At 45.0% G+C, this 27,689-nt stretch overlaps 1 protein-coding gene across 1 annotated transcript in view; it reads left to right on the top strand.

Moving 5' to 3' along the window:
- RPH3AL (rabphilin 3A like (without C2 domains)) overlaps nucleotides 1–27,689 on the top strand; it is a 181,863-nt gene that overhangs the window by 111,068 nt on the left and 43,106 nt on the right. Inside the window, exon 7 of the mRNA XM_044004398.1 lies at nucleotides 12,302–12,476. Coding sequence (XP_043860333.1) covers nucleotides 12,302–12,476 — 175 coding nt within the window. The remainder of the gene's footprint in view (nucleotides 1–12,301; nucleotides 12,477–27,689) is intronic.

Raw genomic sequence — 27,689 nt, forward strand, 5'->3', positions numbered from 1 at the left:
ATTTATAGCTTTCTTGATTAAAGAACCAGGTCTCTAGCCAAACCCATTCTTCCTATTTTACTCTATCATTCTAATGTCTTGAGTCAGTGTCCAGCTAAATAAATCTCACTCTTGGACACCATCTAGTCCACTGCTTCCTTCTTATATCCTCTTCCAAGGTTCTAAATGCAGTGCACACAAAAGATGAAGCCCTGCTACCTGTGGTGTCCACATGTGATTTTCAGCTTCCCCCCCAAAAAACATCGGATTACTCACTAGACTTTCTGCTGTATGCTGTAATAAGCATATAACACAGTGCATTGTACCGACTTAACTCTGTCGATATTCATGAAATTCATGAAGGTCAAGGGATGCTGACTTCAACTCAAACTCGGACAGATCATTCTATCGGTCAAGTTGTCCATCCACTGGAAGAGGCTGCATCAGGACATGGTGGGTTCTTTGTCTCAGGAAGTATTATAGTAGTGGCTAGAGGGTAATCTTTCAGGCATGTTGTAATGAGGGTTAAGACTGCGGAAGAGAGGCAAGGTGGGATGACCACTGAGGTCGCTTCAAACTCTTAAGTTTCGGGGGCAGCTAGGTGGTGCAGTGGATAAAGCACTGGCCCTGGATTCAGGAAGACCTGAGTTCAAATCTGGCCTCAGATACTTGATACTAGCTGTGTGACCCTGGGCGAGTCACTTAACCCTCATTGCCACACAAAAACAACAACCACCACCACCAACCCAAACAAACTCTTAAGTTTCTCTGATTCAGTGTTCCAAATTTATGCAACCCAAGGTTGCTGCCTGAGTGACAGCTCTGGGCAAGTCCCTTAAAGCCTCCCTGGGACTCAGTCTTCTCATCTGTGAAATGAAGGGATTGGACTAGCTGGCCCCTAAGGTCCTTTCAGCTCTAGGTCTAGAATCCTTTGTGTGACCTTGCACAAGTTACTTCTCTTGATGCCTCAGTTTCCTCATCTGTAAAATTAGGGAATTGGGCTAGATGTCCTGTGAGATCTCTTCTGCTCTATATCTGTCATTCCCTGCTACTCCAGGACTTGAAATGTAGGCAGCGAGATGGTTCTAATAGAGCATAGGACTTTGAGGCAGGAAGTTTTGAGCTGAAATTCTGTCTCAGATATTTACCAGCTGTGTGACCCTGGATAAGTCACTTCATCTCTCTTAGCCTTGGTTTTCCCATCTGGAAAATGGGTTTAATAATAGCTCCTACCTGCCAGGGTTATTGTGAGGATCAAACCGTAAAGTACTATATAAATATTAGCTGTTGTCATTATGATTGTTCCTGTATGTTACAAATGTAGGCTTTCTGAGGAGACATCATCTTATTCATTGACTTTGTCATGAAATTGTCATTCCCTCTGTATTTACTACATAACGGTGGATGACTTGTTTTGGGGTTTCCCTGGGGTAGAATTTAGGGTGGTTATAAAGAATGAAATTTCTGGTTGCTTTTTTTTTAGGGCAATGGGGGTTAAATGACTTGCCCAGGCTCACACAGCTAGTATCAAGTGTCTGAGGTCAGATTTGAACTCAGGTCTTCCCAAATCTAGGGCCAGTACTTTATCCACTGCACCACCTAGCTGCCCCTCTGGTTGCTTTTTGAAGATATGTCAGTCTGAGGCCAATTAGTCCATTTGGTTAGAAACTGGTCCTAATGAGGCCAAGAATATATATTTGATGCCCTCATGGAGTAGTCAGTTAGCTTTGCTTCATCCCTCTTTGGGGGGTGGACTGGTGAACTAAATGACAATTATACAGAGTAAACACTTTATTTGCATGATTTCATTTGAGCTTCACATAAGCCCAGGGAGATAGGTCTTATGGGTATTCATATCCCCATTTCACATATGAGAAAACTAAAGTTCAGATTAAAATGGTTTATCTATGGTCACATGGCTAGGAAGTGTTAAAGGTTAGGTTTGAATCCAGCTCTCCTTGACAAGTCTAGCTTTCTATCCATTTGACCATACTATCTTAGATGACCTCTGAGTTCCCTCCTTACTTTAAATCCTATGATCTTGTAAGTGTAAGTGACTAAGCCAGGATTCGAACCCAGATTCTTAGATTTCTATCTAATCCAAAAAACATTAAAATGGAGGTGGAACAAGCACTTAAGTACCTACTGTGTGCCAGGCAATGTACCAAGCAAAAATATTATCTCGCTTGATCCTCATAACAACCCTGGGATGCAGGTGCTGTTATTATCTCCATTTTATGGTTGAAGAAACTGAGGTAGACAGCAATTAAGTGACTCATCCAGAGTATACAGCTAGTAAGTGTCTGAGGCAGGATTTGAACTCTTGTCTTCTGACTCCAGTGCCCTAGCCATTGTGCTGCCTGATGTCCTATTGTGTGTGTGTGTGTGTGTGTGTGTGTGTGTGTGACTAAGGTTAAAAAGAGAAATCAAAATCAACCTGTCTTCATGGAGTTTTCTTTTTCCTGATTCCAAATCCACCTTCTTCAAACAAGTGAAAGTAAAATGGATTTGTTGTCAGCCACAAAAACATATGTAAGGAGGACTCATTGCTGTCCACATATATGTAATAAGGTCAAAATTGTAGCCAGGCAGGAAGAGAACAATGACTCCACCCCAGGGCTTAATGGGACAGGTTATTTTCTCACCTCTTATTGATTCCTATGAAAGAAGTTGTTTTGACATTCAAAAATTGTGGGAATGGGGTGGAGAGGTGATGGTGTGGGGAATTGCATGTGGAACTTGAGAGCTCTTGGAATTTTGTTGGAAGGACAAACTCTAAAACGGACTTCAACCAGATGCAATTTAGCAATTAAGAATTAAACCAGGAACTGCAAGGAATTTCTAACCCTAAGTCAGAGTGATGCCTCTAGGAGAGTCTTTGTCTTTGGTGACCAGGAAGGTAGAGATAAGAAGACTGATTTAATCCTGAAGGCATTTGTTACCTGTAGTGGCTCCATCTCTGTATTCCAATAGACTTGGTGTGAGGTAAGGAATCTCCTTCTGTAAAGGAAATATCTATTCCTGCTAAGTCTGGGAGAAATAGGCAGATTCTCTTATTAGGAGAAAGCCACTGCAGGTGATTGTTTTTCTTCCTATTCAAGTGACTAGATGTGTTTGGACTTTTCCCTTTCAAAAGAAATATATTTAAAAAAAACAACAACCCTCTAGGCTTTCAGCTTAAAGAACAATGGCCAACGCTACTCAACCTCCCCCTCTAACCCCACCCCCAGGACTTTATCTAAAGCTAGAAGCTGAAATCAGAGAGAACCTCAACAGTCTCATGTTCAGTGAAACCAGGCCTGGCAGTGAGCAGCAGTGACCATGGAAACGTCAAAATAATATCCAAACCAAAATTCTCAACAGAGACTAAACATCTGACAGAAACTATTCACCTGGTACATACTATGTGCCACGCAAAACCAGTAGAGAACAGACCCAGTGGGAACAGCAAGATTCTGTTAAGAGAAGACTGGTGGCATCATTGGAAGTGTGAGCTGTTCCTCCACACATGTACATTGGCAACTCAGGTCTCTTACATGTGTATCTGTCCTCATATCCTTGACCAAATGTATTTGCTTTACATATCTTCCAAGCATGTTATTTACACGTTTCCAGTTCCCTCCAATGGTATGTGTTTTTGTAGGATTGTGTATGTATTTGCCCCAGGTTTATTGGAGGAAAATTTTATTGCTACTTTTCTTAACATTTTTCCCCAGTAAATCCCTTCACTTTGAACTAGTTGTTGCCTCTGACTGACTAGAAAAAGTAAACAGATTGGTAGGGGCTCATAAGCTATGAGTTTAACCGGATGCAGACTCGCAGAATACCTTCGACTAGGAATAGCTTTGTCTAGGAACCCACTGTGAGAATTTGCAACTGCCCCTTGGTGTGTTAGGAAACACAAGCCATAGCATGTGCTCAGGTCACAAGAATGTCACTTCTTAGCACAAAGGACAAATAGGTCTTTATAGAGAAGGCATCAAAAAGTTGGCTCCCTCTTTCCGAAGCTTAGCCTTCCTCCTCTGTCAACCCAGCTGATCATCCAGCCAGTGGTCCTATCCATTCAACAAGATCCCTACAATTACAACCTTCTCCGAGCCACCGCATTTCAGGAAATGCCAATAATTAGCGATGGTTATCACAGTAATTAAAACTCCCAGGGAACAACTTGGCCAATATCCATCTGGATCAGCCAGAGCCAAGTGGGTCCGTGAGCTGAAGCCGTAATGAAAGCTCACCCGTCTCTGGGAAGCAGGAAACTAAAAGGATGTGAAGAAAAATTTTATACCTCTTGCCCCTTCCCCAAAGCTCCATCCAGCTCTGGTCTGTCTCTTTCTCATTAAGTGCCATTTTCAAGGCTGGCTGCTTTGCCTGCCTTATCACAATAAAGCACACATGAGAAAGAAGAGATTGTAGCTTTTGCAGGAATGTGCAAGGCTTTGGGATTTTTTTCTTCCCTCCAGAAATGTGAGCATTTCCGAAACCCTGGTTGCCAGGTGGGATGGCACTGTTGGGAGGAGGGGAATGGGGATGAATTCCCACCAAGGGCTTTTCCTGCCAAAATGTGCTCCTATCACAGCCAAGGGTTTATTTTGGGCAGCGGGCTGAGCGTCTCAGGGTAGACACACCTGTTTGTGCTCCATAGTGCCTAGTGGAAACCAGCCAGGGTTTTCAGGTTGGAGAGACAGAGAATACAAACATAGATCATCATGGGGCTGCTATGGGAGAGACTCACACAGGCCACATTCAACTCCAGGGACTTCAGAGACTAGTCCGGCAGGAGCATGCACCTGTGCTTCCTCCCAGTCTACCATGTAGAAAGCACTTTCCAAAGTACTGGCCTTGAATCTTAGCTGGGTGCATTCTGAAATATCATCTGTCTTCACTTTGCTGGGAAGTGGAGAAGGATCACCGGTTCTTACATTCCCCCAAAGACCCCATCCCCTCACAGTCCATGGGTTTGGCATAGGTGGGAGAAACAGCTACCCACATTGGATGACCCAAGGGAGACACTATGGTGGCCTTCAAGGGTCAGTTGGATCCCTATCATTGGAATCACACCAACAGGTTAGATGGCAGATAAGGCACTATATCCTGAAGGCTGCCATTAAGGTCTACCTTTCCATTATAAGGGTTTATCAGAGTAACTAAGGACACCTTGGGCTCCAGAGAGATGAGCTTTAAGATAAGTAGTCCCTGCATCTCAAATGGTTTCTCAGAATCTCTCTTGTTCAGAGCCATAATGAGGGTTGGGTAACCAGGTCTTTGTCCAGGGGTGCAGAAATTTAGAAAAAAAAGGTGATAGCATCTGTACTGCCTCAGTACTCTGCACAACCAGCTGAACTGGGCACCTATTTAGTAGGAACAGGCAATGAAAAGGAGAAATCCCCACATGGTTTTCCCTCGGTCCCCTCCCCCCAGTGGCCACATCTCAGGTGAGCTCCTCCCTATTCTCACTCTATCCTGCTCCCTTTCCCAGTACATTCCCACAGTGTTCTGCTCATGGGAGGCAGTATCTATCTATCTGTCTATCTATCTATCTATCTATCTATCTATCTATCTATCTATCTATCTATCTATCTGTCTGTCTGTCTGTCTGTCTGTCTGTCTATCTATCTATCTATCTATCTATCTATCTATCTATCTATCTATCTAATCTATCATTTATCTATCTATCCACCTGTCTGTCTATCTATCCATCTACCTATCTATCAATCTATCTATCCATCCACCCATCTGTCTACCTACCTAACTCATCCATCTCTCTCATCTATCTACCTATCATCCATCCATCCATCTCTATCTCTTTCTATCATCTTTCTATTATTGATATTATCCATCTCTCTATCATCTCCTTATCACAACACAGAGCCATGATATCCCAGCATCTTCCCTCCCAGCATCCCCAAGGTAAACGTAAGCCACATACACACACATCAGTTACTTCCACTGGGCACAGTTTGTGGTACTTACTCAGGGGACCAGAAGAATTAGCTATGCAGCTATTCTTATTTAAGACAACCAACCATTTATTTTTTTAATTTTAGGTTTTTTTGGTGAGGCAATGGGGGTTAAGTGACTTGTGCCCAGGGTCACACAGCTAGTAAGTGTCAAGGGTCTGAGGCCGTATTTGAACTCAGGTCCTCCTGAATCCAGGGCTGGTGCTTTTCTACTGCGCCACCTAGTTGCCCTCCAACCAACCATTTATTAAGCCCCTGCTACATACCAAGCACTGTGCTGGGCTCCAGAGATACATAGACAAAAATGAGACAGTTCTTCTCCTTGAGGAGCTAACTCTTTTTGGAGGAAAAGGCATGCATGCATACAAAAGATCTACAAGGTAAAAACAGGGTAATTTGGTAGGCTGGAAAAACCAGGAATGGCTCTGTGACCCCATTTGGGTTTGTTTGTTTTTGCATAGATACTGGAATGGTTTGCCATTTCCTTCTCCAACTCATTTGACAGATGAGGAAACTGAGTCAAAGTTAAGTGACTTGTGCATAGTCACACAGCTACTAAGATTCTGAAGCCAGATTTGAACTCAGGTCTTCCTGACTCTAGGTCCACAGCACTATCTAGCTGTTCTGCTCAAAACTGTACCTAATAATTTTGGCCCCTACGTCAAAATTGACCCAATACCATATTCCTTAAATAAGATTTTAAAGGCAGATTCGATTGATCAGGCAGAGACCACCATTTAAGTCTGACCATGTCACACAACCTTCCTCTTTCACTCAGTAAATTCCAATGGCTCTCTATTAACTTAGATTCAAAACCTGTTTTCTCCCCCATTAGAATGTAAGTTCCTTGAGGGCAGGGCTTGTTTTGGTGCCCAGTGCATGGCACATGATCGGCTGATTGACTTTGCAGCCAGCCCTTATGGCTTGTTCCTTCGATTGACTCTCCTCAGTTGGTAAATGAGCATTTCCCCTGGAATCATGGTGGGTCCCTCCTCCCTTTCCTCTCTTTCATTTCCTCCCCTCTAATAATTCAGTTTGTCAGTTCATTTAATTAAGATAATGCAAACAAGGTGACATCTCCTACTTTGGGAAGGAAAGGAATGTTTCCTGTTTGGGAAAGGGGAAATAAGAGAAGCTCTCACTAGTCTTCTCCAGTCCCTCTATCCATTATCCACTGCCCTTCATCCCTTAGACAGAGATTGCCGGGGTCAAAGCTCATTCCACCAAATACCCAGCTAGGGCTTGGGACTGTCAGTCAATCAACAAATATTGACTGAGCACCCATCGTCCGTTGACTCACCCCCAGCAAGGTGCCTCATAAGCTCCACAGCTTGGCACAGACGGAAGGAATTGGTTTTATTACTGGCTGGGGAGATGAGGCATAGACACATATATCAACAGTGTACAATCGACGTGGCAAGCCGTAGGAGTTCAGAGCAGGGGAAGCTAACTCTGACATGGGGTGGGCTCAGAAAAAAACCACCTAGGGCTCCTGGGATTTAGCTGGGCTTTAATGGAAGGGTAGAAGGAAAGGCATGGAGGGGGGAGGGTGGGAGGAAATGAGTCCTCTTTCTTTCATCTTCCTGATTGTGGGAGAATTGAGGAGAATAAAAACTGAACTCTGCCCCTCCCACCATCCCTAGATCAGGATTTGGCTGTGTATTTTCCTCTGGCTCTTTTTCATTAGACTAGAAACTCCTCAAGAGTAAGGAATAAATAAATACTTTCTCTTTCTTTGTGTTCTGCTCTCCCCTTTTCTCTAAACATTCCCCCTTTTATTCTAGCAGAGCACTGTACACAGTATTCTATGGTTAACAAACCGACTGTGGATTTAGCATTTAGCCAAGAATTATTTACTGAGCTAATTTCATTTATTCACTCATTTGTTCATTTGTTCATAGGGCCAGTCCCCTCAAGCACCACTAAATGGGGTTTTAGAGTTGGGTTTTTGCAGGTGAGAGGTGGGGGGGGGGGTTCCAGACCTGTATTTTAATTGGTATATAGACAGTTAGGTGATGCAGTTTATAGAACTCTGGAACTGGAGTCAGGAAGAGTTGATTTCAAATCTGGCCTCAAACATTTACTAGCTGTGTGATCCTGGGCAAGTCATTTGACCTCTGTTTGCCTCAGTTTTCTCACCTATAAAATAGAGATAATAATATCTATCTCCTGAGGTTGTTGTGAGATAATATTCATAAAGCACTTTGCAAACCTTCAAACACTATAAAAATGTTTACTACCAACATCATCATCACTAGGAAATACGTGATATGGAAACTCTTGCCAACTTTGGACAACTCTGTTGGTAACAGAGTCTCAAAGAATTGCTTGCAGGCAGAGCCAGGAAGATCTGGGTTCAAGTCCTACCTTGATGCATCCTGGCTGTGTGACCCTGGGCAAATCATTTAACCTCTCACTGTCCTAGATCTGGGGTATCAAACCTGGGGTCCCCCAGCACTCCCAAGAGCAGCCTGAGCCAGATGAAAATGGAATTGAGAAATAGTTAACAAAATAAATAGAAATCCAATACAACACAGATAATGTTAATATGTAGTTTTCTAAATTGACTTAGGCCTGTAGGGAATCTTATTATGGTTTAGTAGCCCTGTTTCTATATGAGTTTGACAACACCCTCTAAGGCTGCAGAAAATGTGCCAACCTGCACTGGCAGAGGGCGTTCCTCATCCTGGAGTTCTCTATATGAATGAAATTGCAAGTCTATCCTTCCTTCCTCCCTTCCTTCCTCTATCCCTTTCTCTCTCCCTCTCTCTCTCTCCTTCCCTCCCTCTCCCTCCCCCCTCCCTCCCTCCTTCCTTCCTTCCTTCTTTCTTTCTTTCTTTTGAGGCAATTAGAGTTAAATTACTTGCTTTTTTTTTTTTTTTGCTGGGCAATGAGGGTTAAGTGACTTGCCCAGGGTCACACAGCTAGTAAATGTCAAGTGTCTGAGGCTGGATTTGAACTCAGGTCCTCCTGAATCTAGGGCCAGTGCTTTATCCACTGTGCCTCCTAGCTGCCCCCAATTACTTTCTTAAGTATAGATAACCAACAAAAAAATAAATCAAGCCCTGATTTGTAGCATTTTCCAGATTTTGGGTGTGTAAATGCTCACACTGAAAATTTAACAATCAGTTCTGATGCCCTCTCTGCCCATTCCAAAGCTATCTTTTTTTCAGGGCAATGAGGGTTAAGTGACTTGCCCAGGGTCACACAGCTAGTAAGTGTCAAGTGTCTGAGGCCATATTTGAACTCAGGTCCTCTTGAATCCAGGGCTGGTGCTTTATCTACTGCACCACTAGCTGCCCCCTCTTTTTTTCTTTCTTTTTTCCCCTCTTCTTCTTCTTCTTCCTCCTCCTCCTCCTCCCATTCTCCTCCTCCTCCTTCTCCCCTTCTCCTCCTCATCCTATACCCCTTCTCCTCCTCTTTCTCCTCCCCTTTCTCTTCCCCTCCTTCTCTTCTTCCTCCTCCCTCTTCTCCCCTTCTCCTCCTCCTTCTCCTCATCTTTCTCCTCCCTCCTCCTCCTCCTCCCCTTCTTCCTCCTGGCATAGTGAGGGCTGCAGGCAGAGTATGAACAAGCACCACACGGCACATCTGTCAGTCAGATGCCCAAGGGAAGAGGTAGGTGATTGTGACCTGGCTTTCATATTCAGGGCACCGGCCTCCTGAACCATCTAAATTTCTAGGAAAGTTTCAGTATCTTTTAAGGAAAAGAACGAGACATGCCCCTGAGCTGGGGGAGGCCAGGGAAGTGGCTAGCAGATCCTCCTCCAAACTCAGGAGGCCACACAAACTCAAATACAGCTGATCAGAAAACCAGGAGCTCTATCCCCCAGAAACAATGGGAGGCAGGCCCCATCTCCCACCTGGCCTGCTGCTGTCCAGAGCCTTGGGGCAGATTCCTTGTTCTCTGGCTCGTCAGTATCGTCTTTTGGAGCAGGGCATTTGGCCTTTGGGTGACTGGCTTCCCAATGGACCCGACTGGGCACTCCAGATGGCGGCCTCAGCTTGGCCAGGCTGGTTTCTGGCCGGATTATTTCCCTGTACCCTTTTTCTCCCTCTTCCTTATTCAACGCTTCATCCCACTGCAGGGAACACTGCTGCAAAATCCTGGTGGATTAGTAGGCACTGAAAGCCCATGGCCCTGATCTCATTTGCTCCCTTGTGTTCTAATTGGTGGTTAGCGCTGCAATTTGGGCCACCTAATGGTTTGGGTCCTTTCAAGGGTGCTTTCTAAATTGATTTTTCTCAGTCAGCTCTTCAAGATGAGTTTCCAAATAACATGATTCAGTCCCACCGTGATAGCATTCACTAGGCTGTTGTGGCCTCTCTAGACATACCAATCACAGACACATCTTAGATGAGTGGTAGAGTTAGAGTGGGCAGTGAGGTGGCGCAGTGGATAGAGTATTGGTCCTGGAGGAAGGACAACCTGAGTTCAGATCCAGATTCAGACACTTACTTAGCTTTGTGACCTTGGGCAAGTCACGTCACCCTGTTTGCCTCAGTTTCCTCAATCTGTCAAATGAGGTGGAGAAGGAAATAGCAAACCACTCCAGTATCTTTGTCAAGAAAACCCCAAATGGGGTCATGGAGAGTCAGACATGACTGAAATGACTGAACAACAACAGAAGAGTTTGAGTAGCAGGTGAGAGTCTGGAAGGCACCAAGGGCAATATGCACAGGTGTGTAGGCCATGGAGGAGAACCTACCTCTACCTGGGGGATAGGAAGCGAAGGGATCAGAATCTCCGGACATTGGCTCAATACTCTGGCTTTCTGGAAATGTGCCTGACTTACATGAGGAGAAGGTCATCCCACTCAACTTCCAAAGCAAATTTTCACTTCCCTGAAGAAGATAGTTTGACCGGCGAAGTAAAAAGGAACGTGGTTGTAGAAATGTGTATAAATCACAGTCAGAGCTGAGTTGGGGGAGGGGAATCGAACCTATGATTTCGTTGTATAGGCAGGTAGGTGGTGCAGAGGATAGAGTGCCAGGTCTGGAGTCAGGAAAAGCCAAGGTCGAATCTGGCACATCAACACAGGTTAAGCTCTTAGAAGGAAGGAAGGAAACAAGCAAGCAAGCATTTATTAAGTACTTACTGTGTGCAAGCCCTGTGCTGAGTCCCGTGGACACGAATAGAAATGTTAGATTGTCCCTGCTCTAGAGGAGGCCACATTCTATCCTTGAGGGCAGTGCCCATCTTATTGCTGCCTGCTAAGTACAATTCTTGGCATCTAGTAGGTACTTAATAATTGCACATTGAATTAAATAAAGGGCAAGAAGAAGGTGAGAGAGGAGGGATGGAGAGGAGCCTTCTGAGGCTCCATCATGCCCCTGAAGTGACCCAGGCTGTGCCAGGGCAACTGCCAGCTCTGCCAGTCTCTGCCAGCCTGGCAAGGCTTAGAAGATGGGCAAGAGGGGGCAGCTAGGTGGCACAGGGGCTAAGGGAGAGGCCCAGGATTCAGGAGGACCTGAGTTCAAATCGAGCCTCAGACACTTGACACTAGCTGTGTGACCCTGGGCAAGTCACTTGACCCTCATTGCCCTGCCAAAAAAAAAAAAAAGAAGAAGATGGGCAAGAAAACAGGCTGCGTCTGGTGTCTAAGGACCAGTCTTGGGTGTGAAAGATTCGTCTTCTCCTGCATATTGGGCAAGGCATCTGGCGGGTCTGTTCAGGTTCCTCAACTCCCTTAGCGCCTCCACGGAGATGCAGAGGGGTGGCAATCTGTATTTATGGAAAGAATGTCCACCCCTATGAAATCACAGATATTTGCAGGGCTATATGCAATATGGTGGGTTTAGAGAAGCAGCCTTGGTGTGAAGAAGACCTGCCCTCTGGGGCTGCCTCTGATTCATACTGGTTGTGTGTGTGCCCCTGGACAAGTCACCCACTTAACCTCTCTTTGTCCCAGGCAATCCTCTAGCACCACGAATCACATACAAGTTGCTAACCTGCCTCGGTAGAGGGGGTTTCCACACCAGGCATTCTCTTCATTGATGGGATAACAATATCAGCTAGTGTTTATATAGCATTTTAAGGCTTACAGAGCAATGTGTGTGTGTGTGTGTGTGTATAAATAAATAAAATGTCTTTCCATTTGATCCTTACTTGGTGCTATTATCAACCCCATTTTACAGATGAGAAAACTGAAGCAGGCAGAAGTGAGGTGACTCGGCCAGGGTCATCTAGCTACGACGTGTCTGGGAGAGGATTCAAACTTGGGTCTTCTTGATTCCAAGCCCAGTGCTTTATCCCCTCTGCCATCCATATGCCACAAGTCTGGGCACAACTAAAGACAGTGGGGCTTGGTGGAGAGAGGCGATCCCTTGGTACCACCCACTGCCAACATGTGTCTTATCCCTAGGTCTGGAAGAGGTCTGGGGCATGGTTCTACAAAGCACTGCCGAAATACATCCTGCCACTGAAGATACCAGGCCAAGCCAATGAACCCCACTTCAGGCTCCCCCCTATAGAGCCTCCTATGAGTGACCCAAGGAGCATCGGCACTAGTCGTTCCTACACCTGGGCCAGAGGGAAAGGTAGGTTCTCCTCCCCCTCTCAAAACCTGCCCCTTCCCCCATGCCCTAGTGGGTGTGCTTCTATATCAAAGTGCTAAATGGGAAGTCAGAAAGACTTAGAGGCTGAAGACCTGAGTTCTAATTCCTCTTCTTTTAATTCCTAGTTGCATAATCTTGAGGGATCTCTTAACCTCTTGGGGCCTCAGTTTCCTTCTCTGTAAAAAAAAATGAGGTAGGGCACCACTAGGGGAGAATGCTTTATGCATTTTCAAATGCAGTCATTGTATTGGATGTTTTGCTTAACTTAGGTGTTGTTACAAGGGAGAGTTCAAGGGGAAGGTTTAGGGAATGGAGAATGTAGATATTTCTAGAAAAGAAATATGTTGTAAAAAAATAAAAGAGATCAATGAAAGGTTTTTTAAAAACTTCTCAAAAAATGAGGGTTGGGGCAGCTAGGTGGCGCAGTGGATAAAGCACTGGCCCTGGATTCAGGAGGACCTGAGTTCAAATGTGACTTTAGACACTTGATACTTACTAGTTGTGAGACCCTGGGCAAGTTACTTATCCTTCATTGCCCCACAAAAAAATTTTGAAGAAATTTAAAATGACAATTCTACCTAAATTATTTCAGTACCATATCAATCAAACTACCAAAAAACGAGGGTTAAATAACCTCTAAGACCTAAATGGACAAAGTCTGAATCTCTGAGCTATTTACTCAGCAACTTCTCTGTGCCCTCCTGTTCCCCTCACCCCCAAACTCTTATGTCCCTCCCTTTGCTGCCCGGTCATCTGGCATGGGGAGGCAGGGTTCTGATTGCCATCAGAAAACAGACTAGAAGGATTGCCTCTGACAGGCAGAGGAGCCCGGCTGGGAGCCAGAGAAGGCAGCTTGGTTCCCATCACTCTAATAAGCATTGATCTGGGGAGTGGAGGCGGCAAAACCTCAGACAGCTGCATGGATTTCTGGAGAAATACAGCCTCTATCACTTGGGCATTTGGGGGTTTCTCGTGTTTTTCGTGAAATATAAAAAATGTGTCTCATCAAAGAGACCTGTAGCTTCATCTCCTTTCAGCTCAATGCCTGTGTCTGAGGGTTATGCCTAATTGAAGGGTCCCCTGCTGCTGACAAGTACACTGATTTTTGATGTCTGTACCCACTGTCCCCCTCCATGTCAGCTTGTTAGCAGTACTTACTGAGGCTTCCTACCCCAGATGCCTCTCCCTGCTGCCTCCTGGGCAGCCACACATCCATCTATTGGATCATAAACTCATACATCGAGGGATAAAAGAGACCTCAGAGGCCGTCTAATCCAGCCCTCTCATTTTACAGGTGAGGAAACTGAGGCCCAGCAAGGTAACATGATTTGCTTTAAGAGCTACCATCTGGTATGGTAGAAAGAGTGCTTGTTGGGGACAGATAGGTGGTGCAATGGATAAAGCACCGGCCCTGGATTCAAGAGGACCTGAGTTTGATTCCTGCTTCAGACACTTGACACTTACTAGCTGGGTGACCCTGGGCTTAACCCCTATTGCCCCACAAAACAAAAAAACAAACAAACAAACAAAAAAGAAAGAGTGCTTGGTATGGACCTTACCAGCCATGTGACCTTTGGCAAGTCAGTTTTTCTAGACCTCAGTTTCTTTATCTGTGAAGTGGATAGAATAATATTTGTATTTCCTCATAGGGTTTTTGTGAGACCCAAATGAGATGTCTGGAAACCAATTTGGAAACCTTAAAAGACTATGCATAAATTTATTGTATCAGTCTCATTTTTCTCTCCATGTTTTGATGGAATTCATATAGAAATAATTCTGGGGAAAGACCTTATTATTGTTATGTATGTTTAATATTTGACAAACCATTGTGTAGGGGGATAAAATAATTGCTATTTATTACTTGAATAAAAGTACTACATTGTCAGCTCATCCTCTGTAGACTCATTGAAAATATCTTTGGGATGAGTAGAGTAGCAGACAGAATAACAGAGATGACCTGAACCTTGTCCTGTTCCCACAGGCTTATAATTCCTTCTGCTATTTTGAAAGCTTTTCATTTTGTGTAGTTTGGTGATTATGAGTGTGTGGTACTATGATATCTATTTAAAATTCTGTTCTTAAATTTTTACAGATCAGTGTTATATTTGAGCAATGGTGGGCAACAATTCTCCCTCTAAAGATACTTGTTGGGGGGAAAATGATACTTGTTGAATTCCCCAGGATGTTCTGAGGTTTGTTTTCTTCCTTCCTTCCTTCCTTCCTTCCTTCCTTCCTTCCTTCCTTGCTTCCTTCCTTCCTTCCTTGCTTCCTTCCTTCCTTCCTTCCTTCCTTCCTTCCTTCCTTCCTTCCTTCCTTCCTTCCTTCCTTCCTTTCTTTCTTTCTTTCTTTCTGGGCAATGAGGATTAAGTGACTTGCCCAGGGTCACACAGCTAGTAAGTGTCAAGTGTCTGAGGCTGGATTTGAACTCAGGTCCTCCTGAATCCAGGGCTGGTGCTTTATCTACTGCACCACCCAGCTGCCCCCTGGTCTGAGGTTTTATGGGGAATGTGTTCTTAATTAGTTTATTGAGTAGTGTGCTTCTAGTGGTTGAGGTGTCCCAAAAGTCTTAGTGCAGCTTTAAACTTTAATATTGTGAGAAATATAACTATTACAAACTTACAAAAGTATCATTTGAAAGTTTAATTATTTAAATGTATTTTTTATTTATCTAGTTTTGTGAATTTTGAAAAATAAATTTTAATTTCAACAAGATGGGATACCTTGTCATTATACATTGCATGTGCAGTAGTGTCTGGATGACATTAACAGACTCATGGATGGGTAGAGAAGGTCTTCTTGTTTGGCCATCTTGATCACCTGATCTCCCTCTGGTTAGACTGATTCTTGTAGAGGTCACATCAAAACTTCATTCTTTGGCTGAGCTCAAGGCTAGGATTACAAATGCTGTCTTTTCAGTCACTGAACAGCAGCTGATGGAAGTTTTTAGAAAGCTTGAAAATTAACTGGAGATGGGGCAGCTGGGTGGTGCAGTGGATAAAGCTGGTGCTGAATTCAGTAGGACCTGAGTTCAAATCCAGCCTCAGATACTTGACACTTACTAGCTGTGTGACCTAGCAAATCACAACCCACATTGCCCTACAAAAAAAGAAAGAAAGAAAAAGAAAATTAACTAGAGCACTATACCACAAGATAATAGTTATGTTGAATTTTAATAAGAAACATCAACATTTAAAATTTTTAAATAATTAGCCTTTAAAATTTTTGTAAGTTTGTATAACTTACACTTCTGAAGTTAATTTTTTAATTTAAAATTTTTATTTTCCGTTCCAAATTCTCTCCCTCTCCACCACCAATTCAGAAAGCAAACAATACCATACCCATTATTCATGTTATACACTTCTGAAGTTATTCAGTCTTAAAACTGAACTAAAACTTTTGGGACACCGTGTAAAATTCCAGCTACCTCTTTATGTCCCTCTAGGTATCTGGTAGATAATACATTTTTGTATCCTGTGTGACATATAGCACTTTGCTACATAATCTACCCTGATCAATAAATCCACACTTATTAAAGTTAATCTTTCTTGTGATTTCTGGTGGCAATGACCTGGTCCTGAATTGCCATGATTAAACCCCTCATTTTTATAGACAAATATGCGTAATTCAGTCATTTGTTTGATGCTTCTTTGTTGCAGTATTGTTGGTTGAATTCATGTGGTTGTCATCCTTGGAGGGTCTTTTAATTCTAGTCATGGATCTCAGCAATACCATAGGCTCCATCTGGAGATAAAACACTTTTAGTTACATTCAACAAATCCAGTGATAAATGCCTACTGTTAATCTTCATTGTATCTTAAATAAGGTCTTTCTGTTTCAAAAGCATTTCGCATGTTTTTATCATGTCCTTTGAAAACCTCTTGTCAGGGGCAGCTAGGTGGTTCAGTGGATAAAGCACTGGCCCTGAATTCCGAAGGACCTGGGTTCAAATCCGACCTCAGACATTTGACACTAGCTATGTGACCCTGGGCAAGTCACTTAACCCTCATTGCCCCGCAAAAACAAACAAAGAAACAAAGAAAAGAAAACCTCTGTCAATCCTCTTCCACCTTTTTAGCAAGAAAGTATTCACCTTTCTATAGTTGCCATGGGATAAATTTTCCTTAACATTGTACTGGTTTTAGTTTGGGTATGTTCTAGACCCCTCATCTTTCATTTTGCCAGGCCAAAAGGATGCAGTATTCTGTATTGTGTAGATGTTAATGACTCCAAATGTATTTTTCCCATTAAGCTTTGACTTCAGGATGCTAATCTGTCTCTTAACATAGTCACTTTCAGCTTCTCTCTCTCTTTTCTTTCTTTCTTTTTTTTTGTGGGGCAATGAGGGTTAAGTGACTTGTCCAGGGTCATACTAGCTAGTAAGTGTCAAGTGTCTGAGGCTGGATTTGAACTCAGATCTTCCTGAATCCAGGGCCGGTGCTTTATCCACTGCACCACCTAGCTGCCCATGAGCTTCTCTTTGATAGCCTTGTACTCAGTGTGACTGACCTGGAAAAGACCAAAGAATGTGTTCTGTATTGCCTTAATCTATTGGTTAATTTAACCTTCAGCTTCAAGCTCAAAGCCATCAGTCTCTCTAGTCTTCCTTGATGCACACTGAGTGACCAAATGACATTTTGATATCACTAGGGAAAGTTTTCAGGAGATGAAAGAGCTATTTAATGTGCTTTTCAGGGGAGCCTTAAAACTCGACACTATTCAAATATGTTAAGTAATTAAGATGACATTTTGGTAGGATTCCCTCTTTGGCTTGAAAGCCTTTCTCAGTTCTATTTAGGGAATGATGATGGTGGATTTATGCTTGGCACAAGCATAGTGTCTCTCTGAAAGACGGCACATTTTGTATCAATTGTTCTTGACATTATGGTGTTGGCAGCATGTTTTAAATAGAGGATAATTTTCCACATGGATATCAGACCCTCCACCAAGGGAGCCATAGAGAGATTTTTCATGCCCAGGAGAAGCAGTATAAAAAGCATACTAAAAATAAACTCGTTAAAATAAACTCAGTTTGGGGATGAGGGAGACGGACATCCCGGCCTATAGAGACCATTCTATGAAGGTTGGGTGACATTCAACTGGAATATTGCAGTTTAAGTAACTAGCCTTGCAAACTAGGTGCTTGTGTGTAGTTGTTTCTCTCAATCCATCTTGTGTATTTCAGTTTCTTTTGTTTACTCGTATCTCCAGCTTCACTTGCTATATTGGGACATTATACTCACATCAGACTCTAGTCCTTTGCCATTCTAGATGAGATGGCTAAAATTTCTGCACAAATTCCGGTTTCTGGCTCATTTGGCTCAATTCAGGTTTTGGCCTGAGCCCCCTTCTCTATCTTCCTTGTACGGTCCTGTCCTATGAGGTGGTTCTCTCTCTCTCTCTCTCTCTCTCTTTTTAAATTTTATTTTTGGGGGGCGGGGCAATGAGGGTTAAGTGACTTGCCCAGGGTCACACAGCTAGTAAGTGTCAAGTGTCTAAGGCCGGATTTGAACTCAGGTTGTCCTGAATCCAGGGCCGGTGTTTTATCCACTGTGCCACCTAGCTGCCCCTGGTGGTTCCATCTCTTAATGAGGTCTTGCTAGGCTTCAAATGGCTATTGCTTGTCAATGCTTCCTTCCTATAAGAGTTTTGCTGCCCAGGCACTGTCCTGGCCCCATCTCCTGCTGTGGCTCTGGGCAGGGCATCTTTGCAACCATACCTTCTGCCTCCACAGGTTTCTGGCAGTTGCTTTGTGTAGACTTAGATCAGATAGAGAAACAAATATCTATTTCTCTTTGATTTTCTTTATTATTTGTTCCTTCTAGTGCATTTTGCGAACTTTTCTGGAGCATTTATTGAAGTTAATTCCATCTTAAAACTAAACCAGGTGCTTCTTTCAACGCTACAACATTCTAAAGTAATACTAAATATTCCTCCCATCAAGTCTTTGCAAAAGTAATCAAATCAATAGCTAAAAAGCTTAGGTCAGCACTCCCCCATACACTACCATGGTGCTTTATTAAAGCAGAATAAGTTTAATTGTTTCTCCCTTACTGAAAGAATCCAAACATATTGTCTACACATTCTAAATGCTGGCACCTTCAATCAGTCAGTCAACCATCAAGCATTTTAAAGCTCCTACTATGTGTCAGGTATTGTGCACAGTACCAGGGAAGAGCCCTTACCCTCAGAGAGCTTACATTCTTACAGGAGAGACAATATGTGCATACATAGGTGTGTATAACATGCACGCACACATCTGCTTGCACACATGCACGCACATAGACACTCTCACATGTGCGCACACAGACACACAGAGCAAGGGTAGCCTTGCAGCGAAAGGCTCCAGCAGGTAGGGAGACTTGGAAAATACTCACACAGAGGGGGATACTTAAGCTGAGGCTTGAAGGAATCCAGGAATTCTAAGAGATGGAGGTAAGGAGAGTATTCCAGGTGTGGATAATGGTCCGTGCAAAGGCAGAAAGACGGAGGGGGAGCTTTATAAATGAAGGGCCTCAAGTCGGCCGGTGTGGCGGGATGTCTGTGTGTGGAGGAAAGATTGGAAAGTGGGCTGGAGGCCTGGCCCCCTGCTCTGGTTATGGCTTTCCTCAAGGCACTTAAACTGATTCCACTGGAGTGAAGGAAGAGTGATTGTATTGACACATACATAAATAATTCTAATACTAAGTACGGTGTGAGAGTGGTAATGGAGAGATCTGGGCAAAGTGCCCTAGAATACTTTCAGGAGGAAGTGACTCCTCTCCAATGGGCTAATATAGGAAAAAACAGCATGGAGAAGGGCCACATGAGCTGAACTAGGATGGGAAGGAAAGAGAAGGAAAGGGGAAGGTGAAAGGGAAGGGAAGGGGGCAGAGGGAGGAAGGAAGGAAGGGTGAAAAGAAGGAATGGAGGAAGGAAGAAAGGGAAGGAGAGAGGGGATGAGGGAGGAAGGAAGGAAAGAAAGAGAAAGAGAGAGAGAAAGAAAGAAAAGGAAGGAAGGAAGTAAAGAAGGAAGGAAGGAATGGAGGAAGGAAGAAAGGGGAGGAGAGAGGGAAGGAGGGATGAAGGAAGGAAAGAAAGAGAAAGAAAGAAAAGGAAGGAAGGAAGTAAAGAAGGAAGGGAGGATGGAAGGAAGGAATGGAGGAAGGAAGAAAGGGAAGGAGAGAGGGAAGGATGGAGGAAGGAAGGAAGGAAAGAAAGAGAAAGAAAAAAGAAAGAAAGAAAGAAAAGGAAGGAGGGAGAGAGAGAGGAAAGAAGGAAGGAAGGGAAGGAGGGAGAGAGGCACTTATAAATTACTTACTCTATGCCAAGCATATCCAGCAGAGGCATAGAAATGGAAAATGGCAGAACTTTAAGGAATACCATGTAGTCCATGGGGAGTGCAGGAAGGGGTGAAATATGAAATCAGACAGGAGAGGTAGGTTGGAACCAGATTGGGAAGGTCCTTAGATGCCAGGCTAAGGAGTTTGTATGTTCTCCCAGAGTCAGTAGGGAGCTGTATAGAGGGAATGACATTACAAAGGTTGGGGTAAGACTCCTATAGAGGACATAAGAACATATGACTTGTAGTGTGTAGGCAGGGGTGTGCTGCTAAATGTTTAACAACTGGTCCTCTAGGGGGAAAAAACAAACCATGTATTCTCAACTCACTTTTAAGTTTAATTTGCATAATTAATATTTTCTCCATTAATTTCTTAAGTCTAGACAATCAATAAAACAGCCCTGATTTGACTGTTACCAATTTTGGCACTTACCACCCTCTGAGGTATAAATGCTCACATTGAAAATTTAACAGTTGGCTAACCGGTTTGAGCTGGCTCCAGCACACCCCTGTGTGTAGGGGAATCCACCTTGTTTATTCCTCTGCCTTCCCCTCCCCCGTCAGGGAAAGACCTAAAGCTCTGAACCCCCAGCCCAGAGGCCTAGTCTCCTGGAGACAGGCCATCTCACCCAGACGCTGCAATATAAGAAGAGAGCCTCTCTTTCCCGTCAAGATGCTGCAAATCTGGGCAGCTTTCTCAGTCTTAGGAACGTCATCAGCTTGTGGGGCAGCTGCTGCTCAGCCCTGCCCAGTTCTTGGCACATGCCAACTTGGGGGATGGGGGGGACGAAGGAATCACCTCACCAGAGATGGACCAGGGAGGCACAGATGGAGAGTCATCTGGCCTTTTAATTATGTATAGGAAGAGTCTGGTGTACAACAGATTCCGAATTATCTCACCATCTATTAGGAGGGTTTACATGGTGGGAAGGGAAGAAACGGGGGCACTTTGTATCCTATTTCCTCCAAAGCAAAGGGTTTAGAAGCTAACTCAAGGTCTTTGGAACAAGAAGAGGCGCTTGCAGAGAGCAGAGTGGAGCCTTCTGTCCTTTCATCCAAAAAGAGACTCCAAGGTTGCAGGAAGAGCAACAGCTACTCATTTTTGTGCCTGAGAAAAGTGAAATGAACGAGGCTTTCATTCCTTCAGGAAGCGAGGCAGGAGGGCCGAGACTCTGGTATACCAGAAGGCCAGAAGCAGAGGGTTTGAGCTATGTCCAGGCAAGGTTGCAGCTTACCTAGAATTCAATTGCTATAGAAAGTAGCAGTATGGAAAAAATAACTCTAGTAACACCCTAATTTGGCTTTGTTGTTGTTGTTAACTAGGTACCGAGCTTAGCTGGACTAAAGGTGCTATCAGCACCCTCTAAATTGTGCCTTAGTCATGCCTCCGGTTGGAGGGTGCTGAGAGATTGGGATGGGGACTCCAGGCTGGGGATAGTGGGAGACAGAAACAGAACCTTCCCTTCCACCTGAAATATTGTCCCCTATTACTCAATGTGCTACCATTTCCTATTTTTCCTCTCCTTCATCTCCTGACTCAAAACTCACCTCTTCCAGGAAGCCCTCCTCGATAAAAAGCAGTAATCAGCATAGTATGGGTACAAGATTATCTGTGGCATCCAAGGGCCTGGGCTCATGCGCTGCCTCTGATATTACATCAAGGAACTTTGGCAAATCACTTCTCCTTGCTGGGTCTCAGTTTTCCCATCTGCTCTGGTTTCAGCCACTGAGGTTTTAGATCCAGAGAAACTAGGAAAGTGATGGTAACTGGAAGACATAAGGAAGTCTTATATGGAAAACATTTTGGGTTCTAGAATTCTAAATAGGATCATGGAACCTTTAGTCCGTCTGGGCTTATTCTAGTTCACAGACATTACTCCTGTGTGCACTCGTACACAGTGGGTACTTAATAAATTCCTCTTGGCTTCTTGGCCCAGTTATGCTTTTGTTAATCACGTATGCCAGCATTGGCAGTGGGGCCTGGGCAAGCCAGGAGTCTATATAGGGGAAGGGGAATGGAGAGGGCATTCTGTAGGGGTGAAACAGCATGAACAAAGGTGTGAAGATGGGACTGAGTGGGGAAAAGTTTGGGGGAAAAACCTAAGCTGGCTGGTGAGAAGGATGTATGTTACTGAACAGTCCGTGACAAGGTCGTACTATGGAGAATCTAGAATGATGAGCTAAGGAGACAACATGACATGGTGGATAGAACACTGATTCTGGAGTCAGAGGTCCTGGGTTCAAATCCCATCTCTGACACTTAATCAAGTCACAACACTTTCATTAAGAGGGTCTCAGTTTTCTCTTCTGTCAAATGAGGTGATAGCATGTCAAAGCTAGCACTTAGAGATCTGAGTCTAGAGCCTGTGAGAAAGAGAGAGAGAGCTTGGAGCTGAGGGTCAACCTTAGAGGCCATCCCCTTCATTTTACAGATGAGAAAACTGAGGCCCAGGGAGATGGAGTGACTTGCCCAAGGTCACAGAGATGGGCCCTGAACTCAGGTCCTCTGACTCCAGAATCAGTGCTCTTCCCACTATATCCTACCAACATCTGTAGAGAGGCAGCATCAAACTACGGAAAGAACACCAATTGTGGACCTGAGTTTGAATCTTGTCTCTGACACCTGAGCAATCTTGGGTAACTCACTTCCCTTCTCTGGGCCTCAGTTTCCTCATCTGTAAAAATGAAGGAGTTAGGGGCAGCTAGGTGGCACAGTGGATAGAGCACCGGCCCTGGAGTCAGGAGTACCTGAGTTCAAATCCGGCCTCAGACACTTAACACTTACTAGCTGTGTGACCCTGGGCAAGTCACTTAACCCCAATTGCCTCACTAAAAAAAAAATTTCTAAAAATAAAAAAAAAAAATGAAGGAGTTAGGGGCAGCTAGGTGGCGCAGTGGATAGAGCACCAGCTTTGGGTTCAGGAGTACCTGAGTTCAAATCTGGCCTCAGACACTTGACACTTACTAGCTATGTGACCCTGGGCAAGTCACTTAACCCTCATTGCCCCGCGGGGAAAAAAAATTAAAGAGTTGAACTTCTTGGCCTCTGAGGTCCCTTCTGACTTGGGATGGCAGGGGTGGGGGGCTGGGGGAGTGTCTGGGATGAGGGGAAGGGATAGAAGCTGGGTACGGTTTTAGAGGCAATTCCCAGGTGGAGAGGAGACAGAAGAGCAGGTGGCTCCAGGAAGGCACGGCCCAAGTATGAGCAGTTAGAAGAGCATTTCATGGAGGGAATGCGCCCCCAGAGTGTTAGTCCCCCTGCTTGTCTCCCCCCCCCCCCGCCTAAAGTAGACGCCACTCAGAAGAAGTGAACCAGCCTCACACACACAGCGCAAGAGCAGATGGTGATTCCCCCAAGACAGTGGGAGGTGTGAGCGTCGCCTGAGCAGTCCCCCTGCACCTGGGCCGCCTCTGCTCCATCCTCCCCAAGTGGTGCCTCTTCCCAGAGCCCACGGGCTGTTGGGATTCCCTCTGGCAGCCATTGGACTCCTTGGTCACAGGCTCTGCAGGCCCAGGGAGACACGTGGCTTTAGATTTTTGAGTTTAGGACTCTGGGATTTAAGTCAGGAGTAAGAGCCGGGTGCTCAGCCTCACAGCCCAGGGCTCTTTCCATTGTACCTCCGGCTTCCCCTTAGAAAGCAGGTATCTCTGGACATCTCAGTAGGAGAACCCCAGTATTGAGCCGGGGGGGACCCCAGTGGCCATCCAATCCACCCCGTTCACCAAAGGAATCCCCTCCTGTAATGTACTGACAAGTGACCATCCAGCCAGGTACTGCCGTTGGCTTCTACCTATGAAAATTACCCCTGACCCACCATCAAAGAGCCTGTGTGCTTTCAGATGGCATGGGCTGTTATTTTTTTCCTTCTAGGAGTCACTGATCCAAGTTGCGCCCCCTCCATCTCCCAGTTCTCCCTGGTATCACTGCTATCTTATTGTCAGACAACTGATGAGAGTTCAGGTCAAAGCCTGCGGTCATGAAATGTGGGCTGGGTGACCTTGGGCAAGTCCCTTCAGCTCTCTGTGGGTGACGATGTTCCTTGTCTATAAAATGAGGGGGTTGGAAGAAATGGCTGAAGATGTCCCTTCCAATTCTAAATCTAGAATCCTAAGGACGTAGGAACTGAGTGGTCATGAGCATCAGAGAAAGTATTACTAATAATAGTTGGTATCTACCTAGAAATTCACATCCATTTTCTCATCCAAACCTCACAACAACCCTGGCAGGCAGCAGGTATCATAAGCATTATTCTGTTGATTTTAAAAATGAGGAAATTAGGAAATGAGGTGACTTGCCCAGGGTCACCCAGCTAGAATCTGTCTGAGATGATAGATTGGGGTCAGGTCTGTCTGACCCCAAGTTCAGCATTCTCTCCACCACTTTATGCTGCCTCTCATGCATATAAGAGTCCTTGACCAGGGAATTAGGGTTGATCAGGGAGATCAAAATCATGAACTTTGATGAACACCCCAATCAATTTGCTAAGCTTTGAGGGTGTTAACTGTTGTCTGGTTTCAGGAACAGGTGTCCCTGTGGGAAGTGTGGGAATATTCACCCACTGGTACCTTTTTGAGAGATTTTCAGGGAGTGGGGCTATACCCAAGATTATGGGCTGGCTCTGGTTGGACCATCTCTGATTGGAAAGAGCTGCCCATCTGAGCTGACCTACTAATGAGTAAGTCATATTGAAGCTTTTCATTTTTTCCCCCTGCTCCTTTCTTCCAGAGTGCTTTGCAAAGACTGTGGTATCCATTGAAGGACAAACTCCCTATCAACTTTGTTCTATTGTTCCCTAATTCCTGAGCTTTTCTCGAAGGGGCCTGCAATTGAGAATTTCTGGCTCGTCTCTGCCTCGTGCTCTCCCAACCATCACGCTAGCTTTCCCAAACAATGGTGAGGGATGGCTTCCCCAGGAAGCTGTTGTCCCAAAGGGCCCCAAAGATAATGCTGCATCATCTCATTTCAATTCAACCAGAACCTTCTATTAAAGTGTTCCAGGAACACCTACTATGTGCTAGTAGGTACTGGGGCTATGCAACCCCACTTTGTGAAAGTCAAGTTAGGAGTAGTTCCAATCCCTTTCACCCCGTGGTAGGCTGCGTGTATGCTCTGCTCTTAACCCAAGAGGACAAAGAAAGGATTATTGGTCTTAGCCATTGTGTGCTTTATAACCTGGCTTCCTGGGGAAATGCCAAGCCATCTAGGTGAGGGGAACATGATGAATGTCCCAGTGTGACTGTGTCTTCTCTTATCGTCTCCCTGGTACATGGCTACTGCAGCTTTATGGAAGGATTCAGACAAAATGAGTATTTGTCCACTGAACCGTGCAGTCGCTTTTCTGTGAAATATATATTATCTTTAAAGCAAGGATTGTCTCGGACAATTCCTCCACGGGCATCGTGCTAGACTCCACTGTGGGCTCTCCTTCCCAGAATCCTGATCTCTGCCACCCCTGAAATGCAGAGTTTGTAGGGAGCTGAACCCTGACTGTTCATACAGCACATTCTAAAGCCAAACAGGAGTGAGTGTGAGGGGGTTCTGTAACCCAATAGCATGGCGCAGGGCCAAAGGCACCAACTTGGGAGTGAGGAAATTTGGGTTTACATCTTATCTCCGTAACCTCGGGCACTTAACCCCTCCTTGGTCTAGGTTTCCTTACCTATAAAAATAAAGAGGTTCAGCTAGATGACCTTTGGGCCCTTCTTGCTCTAGCTATAGGATCTTAAATGTTTGGGTGGAATGGTAATATAACAGAAAGCACGCTGGACTTGTAAACTGTAACTGTAAATTGCAGTGTACAAGGACGGTCTGAGCCAGTTCTGAAGCTACTACGATTGGGATTGTCCTTTATAGAAAACTGACATTACTGAGATATCAGGAGAACATTAGACTATCTGCCATCTTTATTGAGCCACTACTATGCCTCTGGGTAGAATGTATAAGCTCCTTAACTGAGGGAAGGCCTCGTTTTTTGTCTTTGTATACCCAGAACCCTTCCTCTCTTCCTCCCTTCTTCCTTTCCTTCTTTCCTCTATTCTTTCCTTCCTTCCTAGCACCTAACACAGTGCTTAATAAATGCTTGTTGAATGATTGATTGATTAATAAAGCAAAAGGTGGAAATGAGCAGAGAATCCATTCCAGGGAGGCAGGAGATGGAATGTTGTATGTGAGGCACGGGTGGGCCATTTCGATAGAGAAATAATTTCTCTAAGTCTACAAAGTCGGGTAAAATAAATCCATAAGGTAAAATAACCCTATAGAGGTAAGCTGTAACAAGATTTGTGAAGGGCCATTTAATCCTCAAAGCTATAAAAATGCAATTTCTAAGGTCCCTATTAGCACTAGTATTCTGTGATTCTCTGTATCTTCTAATAGTGGGTTTTCCTCCTTCTAGAAGTGTGTGGAGTAGGAGGTAAAAGGCTGGTGAGCAGAACTAGTCACTCCCTCGAGGCTAGCTTCCATGCTCATACAGGCAGCATCACTCACTGCTAGCTTCCTTCAGGGAGGCTTTTCTCTTTAGTCGTCACCCTCAGCCCTCTCACTTGGGGGGATGAGCATCCTTTCAGCCCCTCCTCCCTTGGTTCTCTGCTTGCTTTCCTCCTACCTGTCCGAACACTCCTTTGTCTCCTGCTGGATCTTCATCCAGGTCATGCTCAAGCTAACTGTGGGTGTCCCCAGAGATTCTATCCTGGGCCCTCTTCTCTTCCCCTTCTGTGTTTTTATTGGATTAGCTCATCAGCTCTCCTGGTTTCAACGACCATCTATATGCATATGACTCTCAGATCTACTGGATGTATGAAGCTGAACTCACTGGTTTTTCCCCAAAACCTTCCCTCTTAGAGTAGGGTACCACCATCCTCCCATTCACCCAGGCTCACAATGGACACATCATCCTCAACTCCTCACTTTCTCACTCCATATCTCCAGTCAGTGGTTAAGTCCTGTCGTGTCCACCATTATAACATCTCTCATATAGGCAGGTCCCCTCCTCCCCTCTGACACTACAAGCTCCCTTAGGGCAGGCCCGGATCACCTCCCACCTTGACCACTGCAGTAGTCTGCTGGGGGGTGGGGCAGAATCTCTCTGCCTCAAGGCTCTTCCCAATCCAATCAAATTGATCTTTCTAAAGCCCAGCTCTGACTCACTCTCTCTCTCTCTCTCCCTTCCTCCCTCTCTCTCTCTGATTCCCTCCTTCTCTCTCTCTCTCTCTCTCTCTCTCTCTCTCTCTCTCTCTCTCTCTCTCTCTCTCTTTCCCTCTCCCTCTCTCTCTCTCTCTCTCTCTCTCTCTCTCTCTCTCTCTCTCTCTCTCTCTCTCTCTCTCCCTTCCTCCCTCTCTCTCTCTGATTCCCTCCTTCTCTCTCTCTCTCTCTCTCTCTCTCTCTCTCTCTCTCTCTCTCTCTCTCTCTCTGTCTCTCTCCATAATCCCCAGTTGGCTCCCTGTTGCCTCCAGAATCCTTTGCCTTTCCAGTCCCTTCCTCACCTGTCCCCTTCCTACCTTTCTGCTCAGTCTTGTTTCCCTCCCTCCCTAACCCCCACACCCTGTGCCCCTGTCACACTGGCCTCCTCAGTGTTCCTCAGACACCCCCCCACCTCCCGACTGAGCATGCTCCCTGGCCGCCCCTCACGCCTTGGATGCTCATCTCCCTCCTCACCTCCCCCTCCCGGTTTCCCCAGCCTCCTTCAAGCCTCAGCTGAAACCCCATGTTCTGCAGGAAGCCTTTCCCAGTCCTCCTTAACCTTGGTGCCTTCCCTCTGAGACGACGCCCAGTTTGGCCTATTTTTACATCTTCTTTGTACATGGCAGTGTTGGATCCCCCATTTTTATTTTATTTTATCCCCAGTGCTTAGCACAGATCCTAGCACATAGTAGGCACT

The sequence above is a fragment of the Dromiciops gliroides genome, chromosome 4 (assembly GCF_019393635.1).
Source record: "Dromiciops gliroides isolate mDroGli1 chromosome 4, mDroGli1.pri, whole genome shotgun sequence".
Taxonomy (NCBI): Eukaryota; Metazoa; Chordata; class Mammalia; order Microbiotheria; family Microbiotheriidae; genus Dromiciops; species Dromiciops gliroides.